Genomic DNA, 26,540 nt, shown 5'->3' with positions numbered 1-26,540 from the left:
TGCTGAAATAAATTAATTGGTGGGACACAAGCTTAGCTCAGTCTATTGTTTTTCATGAGGTTGCAATAAAATTCTTAGGGAGACTGTGAATGAGGAAATAATTCCAAAACAGTGCTATATTTTGCAAGTGTGATTTCTGATTAATAAAATATTGTTCTTGAAAATAATGACAAAAAAGTGCTTAAAGTACTAAAAATATCCCTTAATTGCAGTGATTTAAAGAATTGAGAGATATTCTTTCAATATCTGAGTGAAAGATCACATGCAAGTTGTTATTCATCTGCAGAGTATTTGTTTGAAAAATAAAAAACACCTGTTTTTCCAATTAATTTTAAAATTAAACCTGTCTAGCCTTCCCTCTTCTCCACAAATAACAGATTAACGCATTAGAGAAGAAAAAATTCAATCCCCAGCCTTTCCAGGAGAGAACTTTTTCTTTGGTTTGCACCCTGTACATCTATTACTGGTCACCATGCTAAAAATAATAAAATAGAAAAAAATGAACCTGACCTTTTTAGACCACAAGACTCATATTGGCATTCACTACCTGTTTATGATATCTGTGGTGTTTATTCTAGCATGTGTCATTAACCTGCATGTTAGTTGTAGCACTAATCTTCACTAAATGGACAAAAACATCCTTATTTCTTCTGAGAGAGAAATCCCATCACACTTTATGGTTTTTAAATAAATAGAGCTCTGCAGCACCATAACAGGGCTACTGCAAACATGTTCTGAAGGTCTGTGTGCGGTGTGCTAGCAATATTCTTTCTAAGATGTTTGTAGTTTGGAGAAAATTTTTGAAGATGTAAATGTATAAATGAACAATTCAAACTGTCTGAATCTTGCTTGATATTTAAAAAATCTTACAAAACGGGTATTTCTAATAGAATGTGATATGTTACAGAAGTATTTTCCTTTCTGACAACAGCATGTGACTATAAGTAAGTAAAAATATTAAATTTTATTATCTGTTTTCACTATTAGTTGCAAAGGGGATATGGCAAATAGTGCATTTTCCTGGTGTGTTCTAGCTGAAACAAGACTAATTCCTGTTCTCAAAAGATTTGAATGTGAGATTCCCAGATTCAAATTTGATTTGCAAAACTTTTTAAAGTTAGTTCCATTTCATTCTGAGCTTTATTAAATATGTAACTTTAGGCTATTTATTCAAAGTGTTGCAGAGAACCGGAACAAACTCCCCTGTTTTTCTTGTTCCTCTCATTATTCTTTTGTTGCATAGCTAGATCTCCTTTCCATACTCTGTTGTACAAATACCAAATCCTTGTCTTGGCTAGCATCCTTAGGAATAAAGTTACTGCTGATACTGAATTTCCTTTAAGTTCCACAATGCTCATGTTGTTTCCAGAGATGAGTGACTCCTTACAGACATCGTTATTTGGAATGTAACGGAAAGGGCCTGATACATTTCTGTCATGAAATGTCTGTGATTCACCTTATTGTCCTGAGTGGTTTTGGTCATTTTGCTGTCCTGGTAGTACTCTCTGCATGGAGATCAGCTCCTGGTTTACAGTGAACTTTGTGTACACTCTGGAAACATCAGGGTAAAGGTTTTGCATAATGAAGTTGCACAGTGTTCAATTCGTATGGGGTCGGTGCATCAGAAATGTGAAATATACAGAAGAAGTAGGGTTAAGTCCTAGTGGAACTGGAGGCATAGCATTTGAGATTTCTTTTCTGGAAAGTCAAGCTAGTTCCTATGTTATGTTTGAACATGACAATGAAAGAACCCAATATTATTCTACATTACAAAATGATTAATCTCTGATGTTTCCATCCCAGGGAGTTTGTTGCCAAAACTGTAAGAAGTGGATGCATAAGGAAATGTTTTACAATAAAGATGACATCATTAATCTTCAGTATTTCTCTAAGCAAGACCTTTCCTGACCATGCAGAATGATAGAGAAAGAAATATTTTACTTTCTGTAAGAGAACCCTAAGAAGTATTGGGACAGAAAACTCTTCCAAAGCCATGGTTTTGATGTTTGACAGGGGTCAAGCTCTGTGCCCGGTGTAGATGAGCTGTTTGGAGCCAGATTGTCAATCCAAACGCAAGCTGCTCCATTTCCTGTTTATGCCTGTGCAGAGTTACACATCCTGACTCGCTTGCCTTCAGCTGCAGGTTTTTCCGCACTCCCTAGGAGATTTCTTCCTTAAAATGGTTTGTTATTTATCATTTAAGTAAGCCATTGGAATTTTGTTAATTCCTGTTTTATTTAACACATGCAAGACGGTATCATTAGCTAAAGGAAGATAATGTTAAGGTAATAAGAGTTACTGATACTACTAATTAAATGACCTTTGCAAAACAAAATCTGATCAGCCTATGTCTAAATGTAGGGAACTCATGCCAAGTTTACTGTTTCACAGAGGCCAGGCCTATTGTATATCTGACCTGAGGTTATCAGCAATTGAAACCTGGTCCAGTAATTTAAAAATAAGCTTTTTGTATATTACATATTTCCATTTTTCCATCTGTCATAAGATTAAACATGTTTCAGCATAAAGGGACATTCTTAGAAAAGCAGTTTGCTTGATATGTTTATGAAGCTTCTCCATTGACAGAGACTGTAAGAATTTTTTATTGTTCAGCAGTATACCTCATAAGTAGTCTTTTTTTTGGTCTTATTTACCCCGTCCAAGAAAGTGGACTGACAACCAAAGAGATCTGACAGTTCATGGTGCTTTGTCCTTATCCTTTGGAGTACAATGAGAAAAAAAATTTGATTATAGTGAGGTTAAGGCTGTCAGAGTTGTTCTTCATTGGCTAAGTCATGCTTTTCTTTAAAAGTTTTACTAAATATAATGCCCTTTATTAATAGACACTTTTGTCAATGGCCTGTATGACTTGCTTAAAAGCTAAAGAAGGATAGTTACTGAGGGAGAAGATTGCTAATTAGGCCTTACTTCCAAGCAAATGTGGATGCTATTTGATAAAATGACTGGCAATGAACTACACATTCTTCCCTCCACCTCTTTTGTTGCTTTACTGTAGGTAGAAGTTAGATCTTTAACACACGCTGCACTGATTGATGTAAAGGGACCATATTGAAGTTGGAGGGGATTTTATTAGTTTAATGGTGGACTTTGCTATAAAATAATTAATAGATGCCATGAGCAGAGTGAGTGTGTAATAAAAAGTCATAGTATGTTGCACCAGCATAATTGTAGGGAAAAGAGAGCATTTTGCAGCTTTTCTGGAAATTAGGAGGAGCCATATTTTCACTGTACTCAGTAGGAGCAGAATTGTACATGATCTTCAGCTGGAGTCAATTGGCCTCATTTCAAACTTAATGGTCCTTTTGGCCTTTACACTACCGAATAAGATAACCTGTGACATACTGGTAAAGACTGGCAAAAATAGCAGCTATAATGAAAATGAAGAATTTCTTCCTTTGATCACTTTTTCCTAAGTTTGTGCATAACTCCATTTAACTTGGTAGGGCTAGCTATGCTTATTAATATGGTGTTTATTGGTATAGTATCTAAGTACTTCCCAAGGATTAATGGGTTTTAATGTAGTGATACCACTATGAGGCACAAAAATCTCATTGTTCTCATTTTAGGAGACTAAAACTAAGTGACTTTATGCATTTATTTGTGTAATTCAGATGTCTTTGAGGCATCTTACTTAATTCCTTGGTGTTTCTACTTCCCACTCTGAGATGGGCTCAGCCACTCATCCTAGAAACTTAAGTACCAAAGTTTCACACCTGAAATCTTCGTTCTGAAGTTTGTGCCCATTCAGAACTCCCTCTCTCCCCACAAAAGGAAACCCAAGGCAAAAAAGAACCCCATACAAACCATCCCAATCCACAAGCCAGCTTTGGAAAAGTCATTACACAAAACATCTTTCATATGTACAACCAAATGAATCCCTTTTCTCCCAAAGCTTGATTATATTTAATGATAGAGTAGAGATGAGGTTTAGAAATTTGGTTTTAGTAGATGTTAAACTAATCCTTAAATGCAGTCAGGTTTGTTTCCTATGTTGTTTGAAGTCAAAAGGGTGGTCAGAGGCTCTTCCAGACATTCCCTGTTATCTTGATAAATTTTCTTAAATAAAAGCTGATGAGAATATTTATATCTTGCATAATGTCAGTATTGTTTGACTATCTTTTTCCATTTTTATAATCATTTATTGTTTGCTTCTTACATTATAGATGTACCTGATGTAAATTGCAGAAAATAGCATTAAAATCACTTTTCCTCAATTGTCTTCTAAGTACCTGTAAGACCATGAAAACACCCTAGAGTACCCAAGTTAACTTTAGAAGGGTTAAGCAGCAATTCCCTTGGTGACCATGTTCACATTGTGAGATGCATCAGCACACATGTTTTTTCTATCAGGCCAAAAGAATATCCCATTTAGGGCTTTTCCCCACAGTAATCAAGGCTAAGGACAGCAAAACAGCATTCCCTTCAGAGAATGCAGCAACAACATGAACTCAACCTTTGTTAAAGACTAAGCTCTGCTACCAGTTCCTTTTGCAATACATTGTAGTGTGGCTTAGTTTCCTACAGTGAAGGCAGCCAAGGTAAAACATGACTGCAGAATAATGTAACAAAAATGTGCTGCTCTGCATAAAGCCTCTGAGTTTCAGACTTGCTGCTGGTCAAAGCTGGCCTATTGACCCCTGTCCACTCTAGCTGAGTAAACCTGCAGGTCTTTGCTAAGGTATGTTTGCAGCAGGAAAGGTCTTGGGCTCTAATTAAATGCAGAAGGCATGGAAACAGGCTTTCCAGATGTTTTAGTTAATCAAATTAATATAAATCTGAGCCTAATGCCTTCCTTTATTTTGGAAGTGAAAGCAGTGTTGTGAAATACTTGAATCTTTGAAAATTGTATTAAAACATGGTATTTGTTTTTCTCAGTTGTTTTGCACTATTTTATTTCCTTTTACTTACAACGCAATTCATTTTTGCCTACAGGAAGCATTTTGGCTGCCTCTTGCTGGAAAAAAAAATTGGCTGGCATAAACAGCCTGTGGATTTGGCAAGGTGGTAAACACAAAGATTTCTCTTCCATTTGCAGTAGAATATTGCATTATGAGAAATATGAATAGTAATCTCACTTTTATGCACCTTGGGATGGTTTGCTGGAGACCACTCAATTTTACTTCAAAAACCAACCAAATAAAACCAAGGCAAACAAAAAAGGTATGTACACAGCTTTGTTTTAAAATGTTGTAGGCATATTTTTACTAAGGACACAGTTTTGACAGCCTCTTCTTTGTAGAACTCTCATCTGCTCTGATCATTTGATAAAGGCTAATTTTTCCAGGTTGCTTTGCTTTTGTTTAGTTTATTTTTTTTTCTTCAGAATTCTTAACCTTTTCATACTTTCAGTGTATTTTTAAATTATTGCAAAAATTCCCCTTCCTTCTCCTGTGGCTAAGCAGGAAGCCAGCAGGATACCAATACTGCTTACTCACGGAAATTAAAAACAAAACAATAGGTAAGAAAAATAAAGAAATAGAACAAACAAGAGACACTATCTTTTCTGGTAAAGCTTTTTGTGTTGTGCACTGGGTATTCAATATACTGGAGCTTAAAGTGTTGAAACTTCCGCGGGAGAGCTTCTGCAGAATTTGGCTCTTAGTTATTTATTCCAATGTTTGCAGCTGAAACATGGAGTTGAACTGCTAGTCTTTCTGTGTGCCCAAACTGTAGGGAGAAAAAGCAGCAAGTCAGCAATGCAGTCCAGAGTCCAAGTTAAGTCCAAGTTAAGAGAGGCATTCTTTTTATTAGTTAATTTTTGTCATAGCCCTGCAGATGCCGGTGTTTATGGGGCTCCCCAGGCAGGCACAGGTGATGCCAGGCTGTCTGGACATGTGTGTTCCTCTTACCCTCAATGTGTGAGGTGTCTCACTCTTGAAGAGTCTTTCCTGAGATGCCTGGACTCCTCTTCCCAAGCAGAACTGCAATGTGTGCAGGAGAGCTCTGTCCTTTGACTGAACCAGCCCAGACAAGGGCACAAACATGTCCCCTGCTTGTGCAGTTTAGGATTACTTTAGGGAGAAAGAAAAGGGCTTTCATCTTCTTTCCCCTTTCTTCCAGTGATCTGGTGATGTGACCAAGTTGCCTATTTCCTCTTGAATCAAAATATACCTCATTAGGGTGGCTATTTGAAACATCTTCTAATGCAATTACTTTATTTCATTTATGTACCTTGTAATTCGCCTCTCCTTCAAAAACACTGATTCCAAATTCTCAGTCTCCTGTTTTTTCTCCAATGTTATCTATCTTTTATTCTCTTAAATTTTCCTTTGTAGTTCATATGAATAGAGACTCGTATCCAATTCAACATCTTCTCTCTAGACTTTGGGATAAATAGATTTCTCTATTTGCCACTGACATTTGTGTGGAGAACAACTCATAACATGATTGAACTCCATTGATTTTTCATAAAAATTTAATAAGCTGATACAGGTCAAAAAGCATTGCAAAGTTTTTTATAAATTCCTGTGGTGATCTGAACAAGACAGTGGGGAGAGCTGGCATCAGATGCACATTAAATTACATGGAGGGTAAATACATGCATAAAAACGTTTTGAATTACATGGAGGATAACAAGGACTTGAAACTTTTTGTTAATTATTTTGAATATTGTGCTTCAGATTATGAGATTATAACATTGCATGGCTCTTCTTGTTTATGTTTTGTATTTGTTTACAGGTGATTTGCTCATAACTGCTTTAGTAGGTAATGGATCTTGGAAAAATACTTCAATTGCTTCCCAAAAAGAAAACCTCAGATTTACACGTGAGCTCACTGAATAATTGACTAACATTGCATGAATCCATTCAAATCAGGGGAGGTTCCAGTTGTGCTACAATTTTTAATCAAGTCTGAGAAGAATTGTCTGATAAGTTCCCTGAGCTGGTTGCAGTACGAGTTAGGACATGTTTGAAAATTGCCTGGATAAAACACAGAGCCAGTGGTACATCAGTTACAGATGTCTTTTGGACTTACAATACAGAAAACACCCATGCAGAAAACCTCATTAGCTTCTCTGGGAGGTTGGAGATTTCCTCCAGCCCCATTCCCTTCTGTGTACTGGTCTGGGCCTGTGACTGTGGTGGGGGAAACCTTGCATGGCCCATTGCTGCTGCTGAGCTTGTGGCCCCATGCCAGAGTTATGATCTGACCACTGTCCATGTCAGTCTGGTGTGTCATCCCTCAGGACATGAATCTTTCATGAGCAGCAAAACCTTTTTATGGCTTAACTTTGTTCCTTGAGCGTGCAGCCTGCAGAGGAACAGGATGTTTATTGTATGTACAGTGCCTATTCCCACTGAAGAGGGGCTGCCTTTAGGGTGGGCACAGCTCCTTTGTGGGAGGCACCTCCTGTACCTTGGCACAGTGGTGTAGTGTAGGTCCTGAGGACCTCTAGGGTGTGCTGTGTTCCTCCTAAATGCACTAAGAATATAATTTATTACAAATACGGCACCATGTTTAATGTCAGGTCAGTATTGTCAGATGAGATCTCACAGGGTATGGTAAAATTCTTCCTATCACTAGCTGATGTTTTTGTGTCATATGTGCCATATAGATGGTTTCATGAAAAGGTGTAGAATATTCTTTAAATTTCAAAATCACAAAATATAGCTTGTTAAGAACATTAGTCATTTTTGGCCACAGGTTTTATGGCATAGTGCAAGTATCCTTTTAAGATAACCAAGAATACCAAATTTCATATGGATCTAACACACTGAAAAATGAGCCTTGTGCTCCTTTGCTGGCCAGTACAAGAGGGGAGAATTCAATGCATGAATCCAAAACCCTCTGGAAAGCATTTTTTTACAGCTCCAATAAAGTCCTCTACCTAGTTCAGTGTTTGCTATTGACACGAAAGACACCTGAATATTCCTTAATGTACTGGAAGTCCCAGAGGGTCACTAGTAGAAATTGTGCATTTTCTAGTATGGCACACAGTTTTTAAAGCTTCCTCTCTATTATCATCTTCATTGCTGTCCTGCAGATGAAAAAACAGGCAATTTGCTCTTTGCTTTATGCGCTGCCTCCGTGCAGCAGCTGTGTTTCAGTGTGATGCACTCAAAGTGTCAAATATGAACCCAAAACTGGGGGGAGGATTCTGCAGGAGCTATAAATCCCCTCTTTTCCGGAGGTTATTTCTGCACTCACCCTTGATGTACAGAACTTATTTCTGTGCTTGGGTTAATGTTTAGGCTTTCTTTATAGGTCATCTTTTATTCTAAAGACTAAAGAAATCCTTCTGTTCATCTATTAAATTTGTGGGTTCTGTGTACTATACAATATGTTTAAGGGAGGGGGATATTCTTTTTTGAATGATAGTTCTTCAAGTGAATTGGTTATTTTCTCTATAACCTTTCCTGTCAGTGCCTTCAGAAAGGCAGTCCAGCAATCACTTAGGTGTTTATATTTTCTGGTTAGTATCTTATAATTAAAGTATCTTATAATTAAAATATGTTTTCATATAATTTTAATTTTTCCAGTGTATATGTCAGGCTCAAAATCTTTGCACAGTGTCTGTTGCTCCTAAGACACAGTAATTTGTTAGTAGCTCAGCATCTGGTTTGTTCCACATTTCCTTCACACAAATGGGTCTTGAGTTATGTTGCCATTAGTATTTATTCTGTTAGAAAGTGTTTATACAAGACTGGGACCTGTAGATGGTTAGCAAGTTTCAAAAGTCAGTGGAGAAGTGATCTTTTAGTCGAGGTAGCTCACCAAGGAACAATTGTCTTCTGAGCTGGGGATGGGCCCAGGAAAAGGGTATGGAGGACAGGACTTTGTTGCCCACTGGTGTGTGGATGGCACAGGTCTCGACTGCAACCTCCTGCCTTTGCTCCAGCTCTGCTCTCAGGTGTGGCTGGAAGGGCAGGGTCCTATTGACCACCTAGTCTTGTGATTTATGCTGAATGCTGGACAAAATAGGATACGGAAGCTTTATTTTCCATTTCTGTTCTGCAATGCCCAAATTACTCTTGAAATGTTCCTGAAAATTACTCAAGTCGGATAAGTTTGGTGTGTCATGTGTCCTCCTGCCTTAGCTGTAAAGGGGATTCACCCAGATGAAATATTTTTTGGACCTACTGGGAAAAGAGACTGTATTTATGTGAAACTGTTTGGGTGGGGTTTTTTTGGTTTTTTATTTGCTGTTATGTGGTCGTTGATTTTAGACATGAGAGAAGTTATTTTATGAATCCTTTCCTACCATTTGAACACTGAGTACCTTTTTACTGTTGTCTTGGTTATATTTTCTTATGAATCTCTTACTCTGCTAATGTGTGGGGTTTTTTTTCCTTCTTTGCAAAGACTTGTGACTTTTCAAGTGCATGTGAGTAGCATTTATTCCCTTCCCATCTAGTAATGTTTTGACTACTTATGTTTTATCCTTCCGAAAGAATCAGCACTGTGGGAAAACATAGAATGCTGTGTAGAAAAGAAATCAAATAATATTAATGGATTCAAATGAAGGGAAATGAAAATTGAATCCAGACTCACATTTGCCTGTAAATTATTAGAATGAGCACAAGTTTAATTTAATAGAAAGTGACTTAACTGTAGCTTAGTAATGCTGTACTTTATACTGCATTTGAATAGTAAGAAATGTGGTGTGCTAGGCAGGGAAAAGAGTGTTTCTTACAGTTTGCATTAGACCTTTGGAAAACAGTAACATAGGGAATCTTAATGATAAATCCATAAAAACCAATTTGACATTCATAAAATTGGCTTATTTATGTATAAATGATACCAGAACTCCAGTTAACTCCAAACACTCAGGAAACTTTAAGCACGGATTTCTGTCAGAGGCCTCTGAATTTTCTTCTTGTCTCCTTTTGTCTTCTCTTCCCTCCCTGCCACATTCCTCTTGTTTTCCACCTCCCTAGTTGGCAGTTTCTGCTCCCCTTGCATTGTCTCAGGTCTGCTCAGCTGCCCAGGGAGGTGGCCACTGATGCCAGCAGGTGGTGTCTGAAGGTGGGGGCACTCCAGGAGCTATGAAGTTGAGTGCTGTCAACACCAGCAATGTTGGGCTCTTGCCATTTTCACAGTGTCTTTGTGGACATGTGTAACCTCCACTGCCCTGAGCAGGGATGAAGGACACCCAGAGGAGCTGCAAGAGACTCCAGCACATCAGCACACAGCACACGGGCTGTGGGAATAACCATAGAGAGCTGCAGAGGAACAGCGGCCTGTGTGCCAAATGCAGCCACCTCACAGCAGGAGCTACAGGAGCACGGAGAGCCTGGAGTTTATGGAAGGCAGTGGGTGTGGAGGAATAGGTAGTGGGACAAATGTGCTTCTCTAGTGGGAAAAATGTGCTTCCTTGGACATGCCACTGTGTTGAGCAGGTGGGGGGAAGCTTCCTGAGGATGCTCAGCTGTGGGGATGCTCATGGGAACTTCAGCCAAGTGCTTTAAAATAAAATGTATGCTTGTTTCCTGTATGGGAAGAGCTGTGCCATAAGGAAATGGGCAGTGCTGTGAATGCAGAGGGCTGGTGTCTAAGCTAACTTTTCTGGTGCCAAAAAAGGAGGAGAATGGGGCTGAGGAAGGGGAATGAAGCTGAAGGATTTGTGTATCTTAGTATTGTTTTCAGCAATAATTGTCTTTGAAGTACTTTAAGTGAAATCATTGAAAGATGTATGAATAAATAATAGGACAAAAGATTTACATTTTGGCCATAAAAATATTTTTGGACTAAGTTTTTAAGCTTTCACCTTAGTGTGTTAGGCTCTGTAGTCCCAAAGAACAGCTAAGTAGTTGTCATTAATTTTTATTTCTCTTTTACTATGTAATTTTCATGGTTTGTCAGGATTTGGGGCAGTAGTCTGAAGTGATGGGCACCTTTCCTCATGCAGCTCGTGTGCAGAATTCCCTTGTGCCACCAGACTCTGAGCCTGGGTACAAGTGCTCTTGGCTTACAGCTCTGCTGCCTCCTGTGACAGTCTCCATGTCTTGCAAGATCTGTTAGGAGAGAGGGAGAAAAACGTTTTTTGTCCTCAAAACAGAGGCAAGCAAATACCAAAATGCCTGAAAGCTTATAAGACTTTATGCAGAAGAGAGAAGTTCATATGCACCATTCAATGTTACTGATGTGTCTGAGAGCCCCTGTCCATACTCTGGTTTCTGCTTTTGTTTATGCTAGAGGAGTGACAACAGAATCACTGAGGCTGACATTTTCCTTTGTGGATTTGCTTGGGTACAGTTTTTCCAAAAGATTTTTGAGGAAGGCACTTTGTTCTTCTTTTTCTTCAGTTTATTTGTGAGGATTTGTTTTTCTTCTCATTCTCTCACTCCTCCCCAGATGTGTGTACCCTGGCACAATGATCCACACTGTGGGTTAGGATGTATTAGGTAGTGGACTGTGAAATAGATTCTTAGCTATATCAATATTTATGTTATCACCTTCTGTCCCTAGTGAACCCTTATTTCTGAGAAATTAAAAAGAAAGAAATTAACAGCCCTCCTCCCCCCCAACAATGAAAACCCCACTGAAACTCATACAATGTAAATAAGCTGAAAACCCCCCAAAACTTCTATTGAGGGCTTTCTGGCTGTTGCTATGTTTTGGAGTAATACATTGTCCGAGATACAGCCCTGCCATGATGTATTAAACTAATATATCATAAGAGTGTCATGGCTTTGATGATGTATTAATGGAATACATCATTAAGGTGCCATAGCTCTTATGATGCATTACTCCAAACATGACCAACTGGGTGGGTTAGCATACAAGCATGTGTGTGTATGAAGTAGTGTTTCTCTACTTAAAAGTTCATGTGCAAGAAAAGTTAGGAAGACCTGAAAGTCAGGAGCTTTTGAAGAGAGGGATTGAGCTGGGCAGGACCAAAACTCAGGCTGGAGCTGTATGCTTGTGAAATCTCTGAATGTACAGAAAATATGGGTAGGGAAGAAGAAATTGCCTTTAGTGATGCAATGATGAATTTTCATTCCCTTTTAAAGAATACAGTGATATGTGCTGTATTGCATGAACAAGTTCAGCATTTTTCAAAAATATCTTGACAAGTTCTTTTCTGGGTATCTTTTTTCAATTTGCTATCATGTTTTCTGGGAAAATTAGTTTGAATAGGTTTTATGCAGATATAAATGCTTCTGTCATAGTGTTATTAATCAATTTTTTGTTGTATATGTCAGTTACTTCTGGTTTCAGAAAAGAAAGTAAGGTAAGTTCTGGTAAGCAGTCTTTTAACAAAGTTTGTTTTTACCATATTTCCAGACATAGCTAGCTTTGGACAAGCTTTGGAGAAGCAAACTGATAAATCTTCCTCACCCTGAAAATGATATCAGTCTTGAACAAAAGGCATTGTAAAGCACATTGAATACTGATGATGATATTTACCTCTTTGTTCCCTAGCTAAAAAAAGCCCCACAGTTTGCAGTGTGTCAGGGAACAGAAAGCAAATAAACTATGTTATGTGAATGGACTCTGGAAATAAACTTCTGTATAATAAAGTGAATTGACTTCCCTGAGTCATTCTCAGCTCTTTGTTTGCTCTCATTGGTTTGCTTTAATTAATTACATTGTTTGCATTTCTGTTGTGATTTTGCATGGCTTCTCATTAAGCCTTTCGTTTTATCTTTTCCACTCTTACAACAGGTGTGCTAACTACTTTTAGCATCCTGGCTGTAAAATGAGAAAGATTTCCATCAGCCATGTCTTGGTGGTTGTACCTATTCTCTGCATGCCATGTAAGTGCTGTTTGTAAACAGCCTGGGCTGGGGCACAGAGATCTTTTTGTAGTTCCAGAGGCAGATGGTGCCTAGGGAATGAGGCATGGCAGAGGAATGAAACTCAGGGGTTTTGTTTCTGGGGAAGTTCACATCCTTAAGATCAGTTCTGTAACGCAAGCTCAGTTTCTTGGAAAAGGCCCTGCTTAGTTTTACGTTAATAAAAGATGTGTATTTGGCTTCATGTCAGAAACAGGAATTCAGCCACTTTGAAAAACCTTTGAAGACTTACAGCTGTAATTGATGTGTTTTGTCTTGGGTGGAGAATTTGAAAGGTTTATTTCGAGAATGTACACTCTTAGGGGCAGGAACTGTTACTCATCTGTGTTTGGAAAGCAGCACCAACAGTCTGGATAACAATGATACTACAGAAGTTTAAAAGAACAATTAAAGAGTGGAAATAATGACCTAAGGGAGGAACAGTTAACTTAGCATGCCGACAACTGCGCACCGTGTGTTTGGGGAAATCCGAGGGGAGAGCGAGAGTGAGAGAGTTGTCAGAGAGACTGATACTCTCAGAAGAAATATGTTGAAATCTCTGCTTATATTTCATAGAAATGATATCAAATAACTTGAAGAAAAATCCTTTGAAACGGAAAGAGGGAATTTGTCCTCATTTGTGTTTTCTCCCAGGAGAGCCTGCCTTGTTTTCTGGTTCTTTCTCTTTCCTTTCTGAGTACCTTGGGACAGGGGGAGTCTGTCAAAGCCACACTTTATTTTGTGAAGGGAGATGCACACAAAAACTGCCAGGTAAATCCAGCTTCCCAAGGCCACTCTTCCAGAGCCAGCCAGCATCCCTTCAGGTGGATACACCTCAGGTGTCACATCCTGACACCATTTAGCAGCAATTTTTTATATTTGCTGCAGGTTTGAATGTTACTGAGACAGTGTTTCTGGAACAGTGCAGGATGTAGGTCAGCCTTGGCTGTGTCCTACAGGTGGGAGGATCAAAGCAACGTGTGCTGGGCGTTTTCAGGGATTACAGACGAGTTTGTGACTGAAGAGAATGATGAATTCCTGGGTTGTGTGCTCTGGATTTCCAGAAAACAACCCTCATACAAGCTGAACTACATACCTGCACTTCAAATACCTCATGAATGACAGACCTATTGAAACAGAACAGAATTTTATACCTATACACAGTCATAATTTATATAATAATAATAATAATAATAATAATAATAATAATAATAATAATAATAATAATAATAATAATAATAATAATATTATTAAAAAGGGAGAAGATTTTTGCTCTTTTACCCATTTTCTGGAACATATCAATTATGTCTGTGTGTACACTTTTTTCCTAAAATAGTTCATTAAACTACAAACAAATTATCATTTTCTTCCTGGCTACATTGGTTTATATTGTATTACTCACAACTTTCATGAGAAGGCATTAAAACAAAGCAGAACAACTATAAAGTAACTACCAGGAAGAAAACAGGATTTTTCTTGTGTTCTTGGCCTCGATTTTATCACCTTGAAGTGATCACTTCCTTTCTGGACCTTTTTTATTGTTTTGTGTATATTATTTCGGTGTGTAGTTGGCCGCATGAAATCAACCTCTGAACAGAGCCAAAATGTAAATTAAAAAAATTGATGAGGAGTGAAGCTAACACCATCAGTAAAGTGGTCCTTTGATAAATCAATTATAGTCTAAATATCTGAAAGTACCTGTTATTTAAATTCTGTTGTTTTCTTCACAGCTCCCACAGGCAATAAATGAACAGTGATTCTGTGTTTTTAATTACTTCCAAGTATAAAAATGGGGAAACTCAGTTCTAGAGCTGCAAATAATCTCCCTAAATCTCCCTTCTGTCTGTGTTTCCAGGCTGGCAGCTGCTGACAATGATGTGTTGTGCTGTGGCACTGACTCTGCAGTGTTTGCTTCCAGTGAGTCCCCCTGTTGTCTCCTCGGAGTTGCTGCTCCATCCTGAGCAAAACATTACTGAGACACCATTGATGCTGCTCTGCAGGATGTTCTCAGGACTCTGGCACGCCAGGTGAGTGACCAGCCCACTTTTCTGACAGCAAGGAAAAGTGGCTTGAATGTTTCACTACAGAAAGTACAGTGAGTTTTCTTTTTTTTCCTCTGCCAGATGCCCAAGGGGCAAAATTTGGTCAAAGTTTGATAAATAATAATTTAAAAAACCCCCCAAACAAAAAGCTCAAACAAAACAAAAAAAGCTCAACAAAAAATGAGCAAAATTTTATTCCCTTGTCTCTTTTTGCCAATGGCTATTTTCTTGGTTATGTTGAATATTGCTGAGCATATTGTTAGTGATAAAAAGGCTGTCTTCAAATAATTTAATCCTAGCTCAGATGCCACTGCTCTGTTTAGATTTGTCTATTAATATTTCTGTGCAGTGCTTTAACTAAAATTCTGGGATGTTTCCTCTTTCCTCTCTGAAAACAATGTTTGGTAAGGACTGTAGATTGTTTAGGTCTGTGGAACTGGTCATTGTAAGCTAAGACAGAGAGCTGACTGGTGACCTTGTCTTGCTTTTGGCTGGAGCTTCTTCAGCTTGGTGTGACCAGGCTCAGCAGTTGCTTTCCTGTTTTGACATTGGTGGTCACTTTGCTGTTTCAGACATGTAGACAATATTGTGTCCTTGACTTTCCCCACTCCTCCACATATTAAAAACTCTCCTGAAAATCCTGATATGTTGGTACAGTTTACTTTTGAGTTTTGGTTTTGTACAAAGAAAAGGAAAATTAAAGTAGAAATGCAGCAGAAGGACCCTGAGTGGTACAGAAGGAGTGGGAATGCAGCAGAAGGGTCCTGTGAAGAACGAGGGGCTCTCACTGGGAGGGTGTGGTTTTCAGCTGGGTTTTCAGTAACACAAGTGAGCAGGGGAGGGACACTGACACAAAGAAAGAAACAAAAAGATGAGATGTGAGATGTGTCTCAGCCCCACCTTCTCAGGTTCAGCACCACTGAGCTTCAGTATCTGCGGTTCTGTATGCAAAACTCTGCAGGACTTGGGGGAGGTTGCAACTGCAAATCCAGGTATTGTGGAACTCATAGGGAAGTGGTTTTAGGAAGAGTAGGACATTGTTGTGGAATACTTCAATTGAATTTGTGAATTTAAAAAACAATTTGACACAGTTTGTTAGGCAGCTGTAATGTTTGGTTCTAAATAAAAGCATACTCAAATAATAAGCTTCTATTTTCACAGCATGAGTTGAAAGACTTGCTTAGACAAATTCAGTCAATTATTCTATGTCATATTTTTTATCTGAAATTTATATAAAATGAAAAATAAAACAAAGTTTATTAAATGAATATTAAAACCAGTATGGCTAACTGTGGCAGGTCCCTAAAATACATACATGATAATTTCTTCAGACCTTTTTAATACTTCAAAGCAATTATAATAATCCAAATAATAATTTTATTTAATGTTTTTCTTTTAGATTAAAAGTAAATCAAGATTAAATATTTACGAAACATAAATATCCTCGTGTCTCCTCCATGTCCATGTGTTTCCTTTTTTATTTTACTTTTGGAGATATTCCTCCCCCATTATCTCTTTTGCTCTCTGCTATAGTTTATGGACAGATCATAATAGATATTTAAAGTACTCTGTATTTTTTACTGTTCAGTTCAAACAGGCAGCCCTACAAACCTTCACTTAATGCACAGTTATAGTGTGCTGCCTTGGTATAGGAAGCAGAGCTCTTTGCAGAACTTCCCTTCTTTGGTACATGTTGATCAAGATCAAGTTGTAAAGAGCAGGGCAGATGTGGTGATGTAATGCAAGGTATAAACACCAGGGTATTGATTGAAATGCCTGCCTGACTTCTCTGCTATTCTGCACCAACACTCTTCTGCTTATGTGAGTGGGAGAAACAGGAATCAAGCTATGTATATGGCTGTCCCTCAGGGAGCTGTGCCTCAGAAAATATTCTTTATAGGAACAGAAGTACTGGATGTCTGAGAGTGCTTTAGGAATTCCTAGAGGTGCCATGTGGAGTGTGTGCACACGTCTGTAGGCATGCCAGCAGCTACAGAATGGCCATCAGCATTTTCTGTTGTACAAACAGGAGCTTGTTTGGGGGCCTTCCCTCAAACACACTTTATTCCCTCTGCTGCAGAGTCCCTGTTTTGCTCGATAATTGCAACTGACAGCCTGGATTGGTGCTATCCAGCAAGTGTTCAGCAGCATCAGTGGCAGGGTGATTGACATGAACACTGCACAGGGAGGCTCTTGCTCTGTGAAGGTTCTGGTCTGCAGCAGCATGATAAGCAGTCAGTGTTACTGGAAGCATTCTGACATGCTGCACCTCAGCCTGAGAGGCATCTCACCTATTTACACCCTGATCCTGAAGACAGGGAGGGTAAGATGTCAATGGACACAATTGTCCAGTGCTGTTTGTTTTGGTCTCTGTTTTATTAGCAACCAATGGTAAATCCTGCAGTCCTTGCTGAGGCAGGGCAGCAGTGGTCTAGGCCTCCATGAATAGAGACAACATCAGGAGCTTGTGCTTCACCACCTTGCTTTACCTCAAGTCTGAATTATCCCCTGGGGCACACACAGGACGTTCACAGCAGCTGTTGTAGGCCTTTGAGAAGTTACACTGCAATGGAAATGGTCAAGGACCTTCCTGGGGCAATGGTGAAAACTCACCTAGTATTGTGAGTCCAAGCTTGCATGCCAGACTTCAAAACTGTCAGTAAAACAGAGAGCATTTTGTTATGTATTTGAGCAAACCCAAAGGTTTGCAAAGTGTGTTTGATGCAGAGAACCTACATCTTGTCCTACCAATGTGTGTCAGACCAGACTGTAACTATCAAGTAGCTTCTAGTGCTGCTGCCTTCTGCTGATCTGCTCAGATCCACTGGCATCTGAGGACATATCAGCTCTGTACTCCATCTGAGGGTCCGGTCCTCTTTTACCTTTATCATTTAGGAAAAGTTTTTCTGTTGACAAGTTGTCCTTAGAAAATGAATCTTTTTTCTGCTCAAGTGCAACTGAATTTGCTTGACTGTCACAGAAGTGTTTGGGCTCATGCCAGTATCACAGTGTAATACAGCTCTAGGATCTGCCCCTAGAAGCTTATCTGCAACTTTCCTGGTTTGCTGTTAGTTTAATGCTATTTGCTATTCCAACTTCTGACAGATACACCTATATACAATTTCCCTGGAAAAAAACAGCAACTCTGTCAGAGAAGGTAAAAATATTGCTAAAACTCTTGTGATGTATTTAGACTATGGACTTCAATGTAGGGGTTAATAGAGTGTTATCCAGTATTCCAGGAAATTGTCAAGATCACCAAGTATTGTACTGACTTGACCTGTGTTACATTGAACTCACTCTTTCCATGTTTCCAATAAAAACATACAGCAGATTGTTCCAGAAGCAGTGTCAAACTCAGTTAAAAATAAATCCCCTCATACTTTAAACATGTAGTGTGTATACTAAATATATCACACTAAAATATATCTCTTGTAAGGAAAACTATCTAAAATATCAACCCTGAAATCTCCCCTGGGTCTTCTGCAAAACCATGGGTTTCAGTTATGATTCCTAAAAGTTAAAATAATTCTTCCTCATTTGTAAGCCACCAAATCCTCTGTGTTTTACTCTGCTTTTATTGCAACACTAAACCAGCTTTATTTCATTCAAGTGCAGGATTTGTAAATAACTATAGCCCTAATTTTTTTCCCTTGAAGCATTAACATTTGGCACCTGAGAGAACAGCCCCATTTTAACTACCAGACAGTTCAGGGGAAGCATTGGACTCGGTCTCAAAACAGTAGGGTACAGCTGACAAGCTCTCTTGGACCACTTCACCTCCTGCTCTTAGAACAGCAATCAAATGAGCCAGAGGGCAACTTTAGGAAAATATTTTACTCTAGTAGCAGTAACATCTGTCTCCTTGGCAGCTGCACTGGCAGTTGTGTTGGAAGCTGTGGGTTTGCCTCTGGCCCTGCCATGTATTTACATTGCTGAGAGGTTATCCTGAGCTCTGCTGGATCCTGTTACCTGATTTTCTTTTGTTCTGTCACTTTGCCTCCCTGATGCTTTGACTGCTTAACTCTTTATGGGTACATGTAAAGTGAAAATTATGTGTGCAGTATGAGATCAAAGGTATTAATTTGAAAGTATTAAGTGGTAAATTGCTTTCTGATTAGAGATTTGGCTTTTCTAAACTGTTTTAGCAGTATTTATTTGGCTTCAGCCTGGGCAATGTCACCATTGCTGTCTGAGCTTTTGAAGGTGCTGTTCTCTACCCTTGTGTCTTCCACTTGTATCAAATTCTTTTTGGTGCTTGAATTTCTCCTGCATTTTACTGTCCTCTTCTGAGTAACTGATTTTTGATTGATGCTTCATTTCAGTGGAATGATGGTGTTATAAAGACAATTATAAAATAATCAGCATGGGCATATCAATATTTATTGAAATACTGAAAAAAAAATTCCATTGGTGATGAGAAACTCTGGCAAGAACTGACATGACAATATGTATTTCACTGATACAGTAAGAGAACTTCAACTTCAACAAGTAACTCACTGCACATTCTAAGAGTTGCATGGATTTAAATCCAAGGCAGCTGCAGAACATCTGTAATACAAATAGTCAGACTTTACAGATTGTCTGTTTACAAACACAGAACAACTATAATAAACCAGCCAAAGCCAAACCTTTTGAATTTTAGTCTGCTTTTACTAATATATCCTGTAATCAATAAGGCAGTCAGAAGAAAATGCTTGGTTACAAAGTAGTTAACAATTAACACGAGCGGGTTCTTTTGGTGATTTGTTTTGCTTTGTTCGTGTACTTCAGGCAATACGATGGGATTCTTGGAACCCCAGATGTGGGCAAATATATGTTTGATTATCTGAAACCATTTCCATTTACCTAAATTTGTTCTTTTCTTCTACATTCTTATTTTAATTCCTCTGTCCCGTGTATGGCTAATGGTGCTGTGAATATTTAGAAATATTTTTTCAGCTTTTTCCTTAGTATTCAGTGAGGTTCACTGTAGCATTTCAATGGGAAAAAAAGGAGAAAATACAGAATGCAAACACTTTAATTAATGCTTAGCTTTTCTTTTAAAAAGGAAAGAATGACCACGCTAATCTTGTTCATGTATTTCACAGCCACCTGCACTTTACTGCTAATTTCGTTTATTAGAGGGGGAACGCTGGTATTTAAATAATGCTTCTGTCTGCCCTGGGGGATGCTGAGGGGCTGGACTCGGTTTGCTCGAGGTCTGGAGCACAGTACGTGTGTGCTGTGCTACAAGACAGGCATGTAGGAGTTGCAGACACTTGGCTTTGCTGTGTTGGTACCCTATGCATGGACAGAATATTAGAGCTGATTAATACAGGCAATTAAAATAGTGTGCTTCGTACTAATGCAGATGTAATAACTGATGTCTTTGGTATACAATGTATGAATAGTTGGACAAAAGTGAGAAATGCACCTTTTCAAGTTCACATGAAACAGAAGAAGTTATAACTCACATAATTTACAATAGATTTAAATAAACTACATTTAGGATTATGAAGATTTACAGACATTTAATCAAGTGAATGATTTTAATTTGTAAAGACCCTTCTGTGTCCCTGAACTATGTTCCACTAAGTTGAAGACATGCTACAGTAAACACATATATTTGGCTTCTTCATTCTGGCTATATCTTATATAAAGATGAAACCAAAGAACAATAAATTAGCATCATAATTGTCTACAGTGAAAACTATCATATACAATATAAATAAACTATTCAAAAGCCAGCAATCTTCATGAAAAAAAATTAAAGTATTAGGATTTTATACAGTTTCTACAAGTGATTGTGCAGCCGATAATCTCAAAAATTAAAGTCAAAATGAAATACCCCTATTGATTTTAGTGTCTCACGACATACAGTAATTAAGTACTGGTAAAATAATTACCAATTTAAAAGAAATAATAAGGAAATCACTGCTCTGCAATTTTATCACAGTTTTTTCCCCACAGGACCTAAAGAATGTAAACACTATGTTTTTGTTAATGTTAGAGATTAATACTTTATTTTGAAATGTATGTTGTTCTACACAGCGCAGTTCTGCGCAGTTACCTTTGAGGATAATGAAATAAGGCAAGACTTGTAAATGTGGCACTACATGTTAATACTGATATCTTCATTTGGACAGAGAGAGAAGTGTTTGTTCTTTTCTAATATTTGTTCTGCAGCAGACTTTGGCCTATATAGACACAGCAGTATCACTCTTCTTTCTTTGCGTAAAATAGATGTATTACCTAACTTTAAAAACAGGAAGTTTCATTAGATATTGGATGCTTGAGTTGAAATTTAGTTTCCAGATTACTGGAAATTTTAAAGATCATTTCTTAATACACCCCATGGCATCATCCAGTTGTACAATTCACTTGTCACTTCTTTTATCACAAAATTCTTTAAAAAATTTTATTTTTAGTTTTTTAACATCTCTATTTGGTGTCCTAATTTCTGTTTTCTTGTCAAAGAAATTGTTGTTTGGGATGGCTAAAATATTTTTATTTCCTTTATTTGGAAACAGCCATGACAATATAGTGGAGCCATCTTTTAACTGCTGCCCTGGCTGAGTATTGCAGTTGAATTGGCTAATTTACTTTGGAATTTTTTCCTTAGCTACTTAACTAATAAGAGCAGTAGAAGAGGGATACTGCCTGGTAGAACAACGTGAACACATGACAAAACAAACTCATAACACAGTTAAGAATGCCAAGCTAACCTAATACCAGGCTCTTGCTAGGAGTGGTTTGCAGGCAGGCTTGGCCTCTGAGGGTTTGGTGGCCACAGCACACAGCATGTGGCCCAGGCCAGTTCTCTCTTACAGCTTGTTCAATGGATGCCACATCAATTAGCACAGCAGAAGGAAGTGTTGGGTCCTTGTAAGGATGACAAAAGATGCTGTAGATGCAGTTTTGCATCTGTTGTAACTGCTTCACAAGTCCTTCTATGCAGTGAAGGAATTTAGTGCACTCAAATTCCCCACCATCTTAGCTCAATAATATGGATCAGTTTTTTTCACGTAGGTTTCTTCATGTTGGCAATCAGCAGAGTTAAATATACAACGATCATTCTGTCCTTTTTCATGTGGACATTGGTGATGGTATCCACTTGGTAAGTTCACTCCAGTATAAAGTCCTATATAGATTCCTTTGGGGATGTGTAGCATATGATTCACAGTTTGCAATACAAATACCCTGATACATCACTTATTTACTATTAGTATTTGATTATTATACCATTTTGCAAAGTCTTAAAACAACTTTTTAATTAGTGTTGCTCGGAGCAGTTCAGAATAATTTCTTTTCCTTGAAAGCAGAAGCTCTAATGGGTATAATTTATGCTCTCTTTGCATGCAGCATCTCAATGAGAAGGTTATTACATGGCACATCCCCGTTCAGGTGTTTGTAATAGAGGTATTCTTCGGCCTGCATACTGATGGCCCGGATTTCTGGTAGTCGCAGGAGAAGCTGCCCAAATTTGTCTGTTTGCTGTGGGTAATTACACATTGTGTAGTCCAGCAGAGCAGCATTCACTTGTTCCTGAACACCTTCCACAAGCTGGAAGTTCTCGAGATTTTTGACATCTGAATGATAATAACAAAAAAAAAGGTAACAATTCAGTTGCATTTTAATTCCTGTTTATAAAGTCAGTGTTTCACTAAATGGATGTATTTTTTTTGCCTCCTGATAAAAGCATGCTTTACAAGCTGCTGAATATTCAGCGAACCCTTTTGCCAACTTTCCTGGGAAAATGATCACAAAAGAGCTTTAGTGGAGTGTCTTGTTGAAATTCTGCATATACCTCAAATCAATTAGACACCAATGGAGTCTGAGCAAGGTCAGCTCTTTTCATAGCTAACAAAAGAAAGGTTGAGGATTCCTAAAGTAGAAGACCATAATATATTGCTAGCAAATGAGTCCCAAGAGGAAGCCCTATCTTTAACCTACTATGTTACACAATTCATATAATTCTGTATTAATTTTTCTGACCCAAGGTGAAATCTGTGTCCAGGGTATGATGTAGTTAATTCTAATAAAAAGTGACAGTGTTCTTGTTTCTGTTTGACATTTTCTAAATGATTCTGAAAGCCTTTGACTTGCCTAGCCTATGTTAATGAACCATCTGGTACACTCCAGTGACTGCCAAAATAATATTCCCTACTAGAAACTCTCTAAAATATATATTTCACTGACTAATGATCTTTATAAAATGAAATCATTGTCCTTTGGGTGGAATACTAGATAAGAATGGTGCCCTTTAACCTGCATATGGTTTCCAAAATCCAGCGCTGATTTTTTTTTCTGGTATTGGACAACAGGGCATTTACATCAGCACGGCAGGTACAGTTTGTTCACTCTGCCTCTGTTTGATTATCTGCTGTTCTTATACAGCAAGTTCAAGCTCTGGAAATGCTGGTCAGAGATAAATGCCAGTATATTATCTCCTCATTGTTTGCTCCCCTGTGTAAAAACCACTTGGACAGAATTGTCTTTTAACATGTCTGGTGAATGCAGAAGTTATTCTAAAGCTTGCAAATTAGAGTGCTGCTCTAATGCAGGAAGAGGGAACTGATTAAAAAGCACTTGCTGGGAGAGCTTGTTTTAGTTGTGTTTGATCATTTTTACCATCAGTAGAGTACTGTAGCACTTTCTTGTAAGGCTAAAGCATGGTGCTACTCAGCACAACTATGCTGCTAATTCGCTTTGTATAAAGACAAATCTGTTCATCTGAGGATATTCTTGGAGCCCAGAAGATGGAGAATTTGGCAGAATTTGGTTCATTGTAAATGCCAGCCTTTGATTGTGGGGAAATGAGTGTTTTCCTTTGCAAAACAGGAACACACTTTGGTCACTCGATCCATCAGGAGCCTGGGAGGCTGTGTAAATTGGGTCTCACTGCAGCTTTTCCTAGAAGTGCTTTAAACAGAGCAAATACTGGTTCCTGCACATAACTTTGTGCTGGACCATGAGGGAAGTGGTTGGAGGAGGCAAACATTGTCTTTAGAGCGAGAGGATAGGAAAGATTCCAAGGGTCCTGGTGGCAGCTGGTGGCAGCACACACAGCCTCCAGAGTATGAGTTCCAGGCTTGGAGCAGGAGCCCCCTGGAATGTGCTGGCTGCCAGCTGCACCTTGGGTTCCCTCTTGCATGAGCCAGGGCCAGTGTTTCCTACTGGGGTTGTTATTGCCTGCCTCTTTCCTGTCCCAGTTTCACTGTAGAAATGAAGCGAGTGACTCCTGGATTTGTGCTGCTTGTTTGGGAGCTGGGGACATAACATCCACCAGAATTTTGCTAGTTGACTTAAGGAACTCGCCAGTAATACTTAAATCATGATGGCTGTCCAAAAAGAATCATCTGTACTTTACATTATCCCAAGTGGACTGGAAACTTCAAAGCTGCTATGCCTGGTCCCTTAGCTATTCAAACTCATTTATCCAAAGTCTTTTTGCCAGTGTCTCTGGAGATCTTTGGATAATAATGTTTCCCTGTATTACACTGGACATTTTCTCACACAAAATATAGCTGTTTATTATGTACCTACAGAAAACTCCCAAGGTATTTTGTAGCTAGTGTAACCTGGTTTAAAAATTGGGTGTTCTAAGCAAATTTTTATAAAGTTAAGAAAGAAACAGTATCAGCTGTCACAATTAATTTAAATAGGCTGTTTCAGATGCAAAATATAATCATGAATGAATTGCTTGAATATAAAAACTCCCACAGAAAAGGGGGACTATGCTGGAGATTAAACTGTTAAACCGCAAGGTAAAATGTATGATGATTTCAGAATCAGTATTTGAAAATTTTTTTCCTCTGCAAAAATACATTTAAAATTCAGGAAGTTTTACAAACTGTTAGCTAATTCAACCCCCTTTAAATTCAAAGGAAATCTTTCTGTTGCTCTCTGTTTTGAGCCATATTGTGTATGAGATTGTGGTGGCTTCTTGGAAAGCCAGCCAAAATTTTACCCCTTGTTTAAAATGTTATTGCATGGATTACTTACTTATTTAAAAATCACGAGATAAATTTTTACAGAGATTAAGAAGAAACAAAATCTGAGAACTGCAAATTTTTTTTACAAAAGTGTTAAATTTAATATGTGTTTTAGAGACTCATATTCTTCTGTTTTTCTGTATTGATGTCATATTCCAAGTCAAGAGGAGGCATAATATTTTATGTATTACCCCCACACACAGGATCAGTGGCTTCTGGCAGTGTGCACCAGTGCAGTGTGAGGTGCTCCTGTACCCCTCAGCTCTGTGGCCTCAGCGAGTCCCATGGGCATTGCAGAACTGCAGGGGAAGGTCTGTGCTGTTTCCTTTCCTCATCTCAGTGGGCAGTTCCTTAATACTCACATGTGGCAACATAAGTACTGCAGCCAAGATGTAAAAGCAAGTCCAATCGATACTAACAGTAAACAAAAAGTAGTTCTGGGCTTCTGTGCCACATTCAGACTGGAGAAATATTTTTAATGTCTTTCCTCCAAACAAATTCTTGCTATTTGTGGTGAGGCTGAATGCTTGTAAACAAGATATTACTAGTTAACCAGTGAAAATAAGTAGATTTTTCCTTACTTTCTATACTAAATCACAGTTTAGGACATCACTACACAATTCATCTGTGTGTAGGTCTCTCCAGGACTGCAATTACAATAGTAGGGACATGGAAGCAACCTGATTTGAAGTGAGTCTCCATGAAGTGACCAAAATCTCTGCATAAGACTTTTGATATGTGTTCTTATCTCTTAAAAGTGAATGTTACAGTAAAGCAAATGAGACAATCTGAACAGAGAAAAGTCAAAGGATATGTGCTGAGAGCACTGTGTAAAGCTCCACTGTCATCTCTTAAACTCTCCTGGGATAGTTATATATTGTCAAAAATAGGTTTGCTGAACCTAAACAATTTTTATTGCAATTATGGGATTTTTAAAAAGAGAACCATGAACTCTAGCTCTGCTAAAGATGAGTAATAACAAAGGAAAACATGTGACTATTAAGTTATTTTCAGTAAATTCAATTTACACAGGTAGTATAAGAAATGGTGTAGTTTTCACGGGTGGTACTTAGTTGGTAGTGATACAAATGAGATTAAATAATAACTTTAGGGTTTAAGTAGATGGTTTTCCTGGGCTTTGAGTTTGGTTTTGTGCTTAGTATTTATTATGTAACTCTGGCTAAACAGATCTAGTTTTGAAAGTATTTCCTTTGACTCCTAAGGAGTTAACTCGGTGAGACACCAAGCAATGCTGGTGTAACGGCTGAAGGCAGACGTGTACGAGCGTGAAATCTGCTACTGATGTTTACAGCACGACATCCCTTATGCTTTCACATAACTCCTCATTCCTGTTTTGTTTTTTTTTTTAAACTGGAATGTCTCTTATCAATCTTTACAACAGTTAGTAACAATTTAAAGTACACATGTTTAAGCTTAATGCAAGAAATCATTTTCTGAAGTTTAGATGCTTGTAAATTAAATGAGTAGGAGTAGGTCCCCCCCTCCCACCCACACACCCTTTAAATCCTAGCAGCTAGAAAAAGTGTTTTGTGTTGCTACAGTAAGTATCAGTCTCTTAGCTCTTCTACTTTATTCACTCAGGGACTAATTACCAACTTTTTACATGAAACAGCCTTACTGTGAGCTCACAGTGGGGCGCGCATCTTTTTCTATCCTTACTGAAAAGTAAACCCTTAGGTCTTCTGGAATATATTATATGTTTTACAAGAAATAGCAATTGCTTTTCTGTCAAACAAAGAATTTTTGTTCTCCATAGCTTA

The 26,540-nt window shown here is 38.2% G+C and overlaps 1 protein-coding gene across 4 annotated transcripts in view; it reads right to left on the bottom strand.

The window, feature by feature from the left end:
- Positions 1-19,149: 19,149 nt before the first annotated feature.
- The window catches only part of NR5A2 (nuclear receptor subfamily 5 group A member 2), an 87,096-nt gene continuing 79,705 nt past the window's right edge, over positions 19,150-26,540 (bottom strand). For all 4 annotated transcript variants that reach the window (XM_056497285.1, XM_056497286.1, XM_056497289.1 and 1 more), the window contains one exon: positions 19,150-22,353. In XM_056497285.1, the coding sequence (XP_056353260.1) occupies positions 22,106-22,353 (248 nt within the window). In that variant the 3' untranslated portion in view covers positions 19,150-22,105. The remainder of the gene's footprint in view (positions 22,354-26,540) is intronic.

This window comes from Oenanthe melanoleuca, chromosome 8, assembly GCF_029582105.1.
Source record: "Oenanthe melanoleuca isolate GR-GAL-2019-014 chromosome 8, OMel1.0, whole genome shotgun sequence".
NCBI lineage: Eukaryota > Metazoa > Chordata > Aves > Passeriformes > Muscicapidae > Oenanthe > Oenanthe melanoleuca.
Note: the sequence above shows the minus strand (reverse complement) of the source record. Positions and strands in the feature narration are given on the sequence as shown.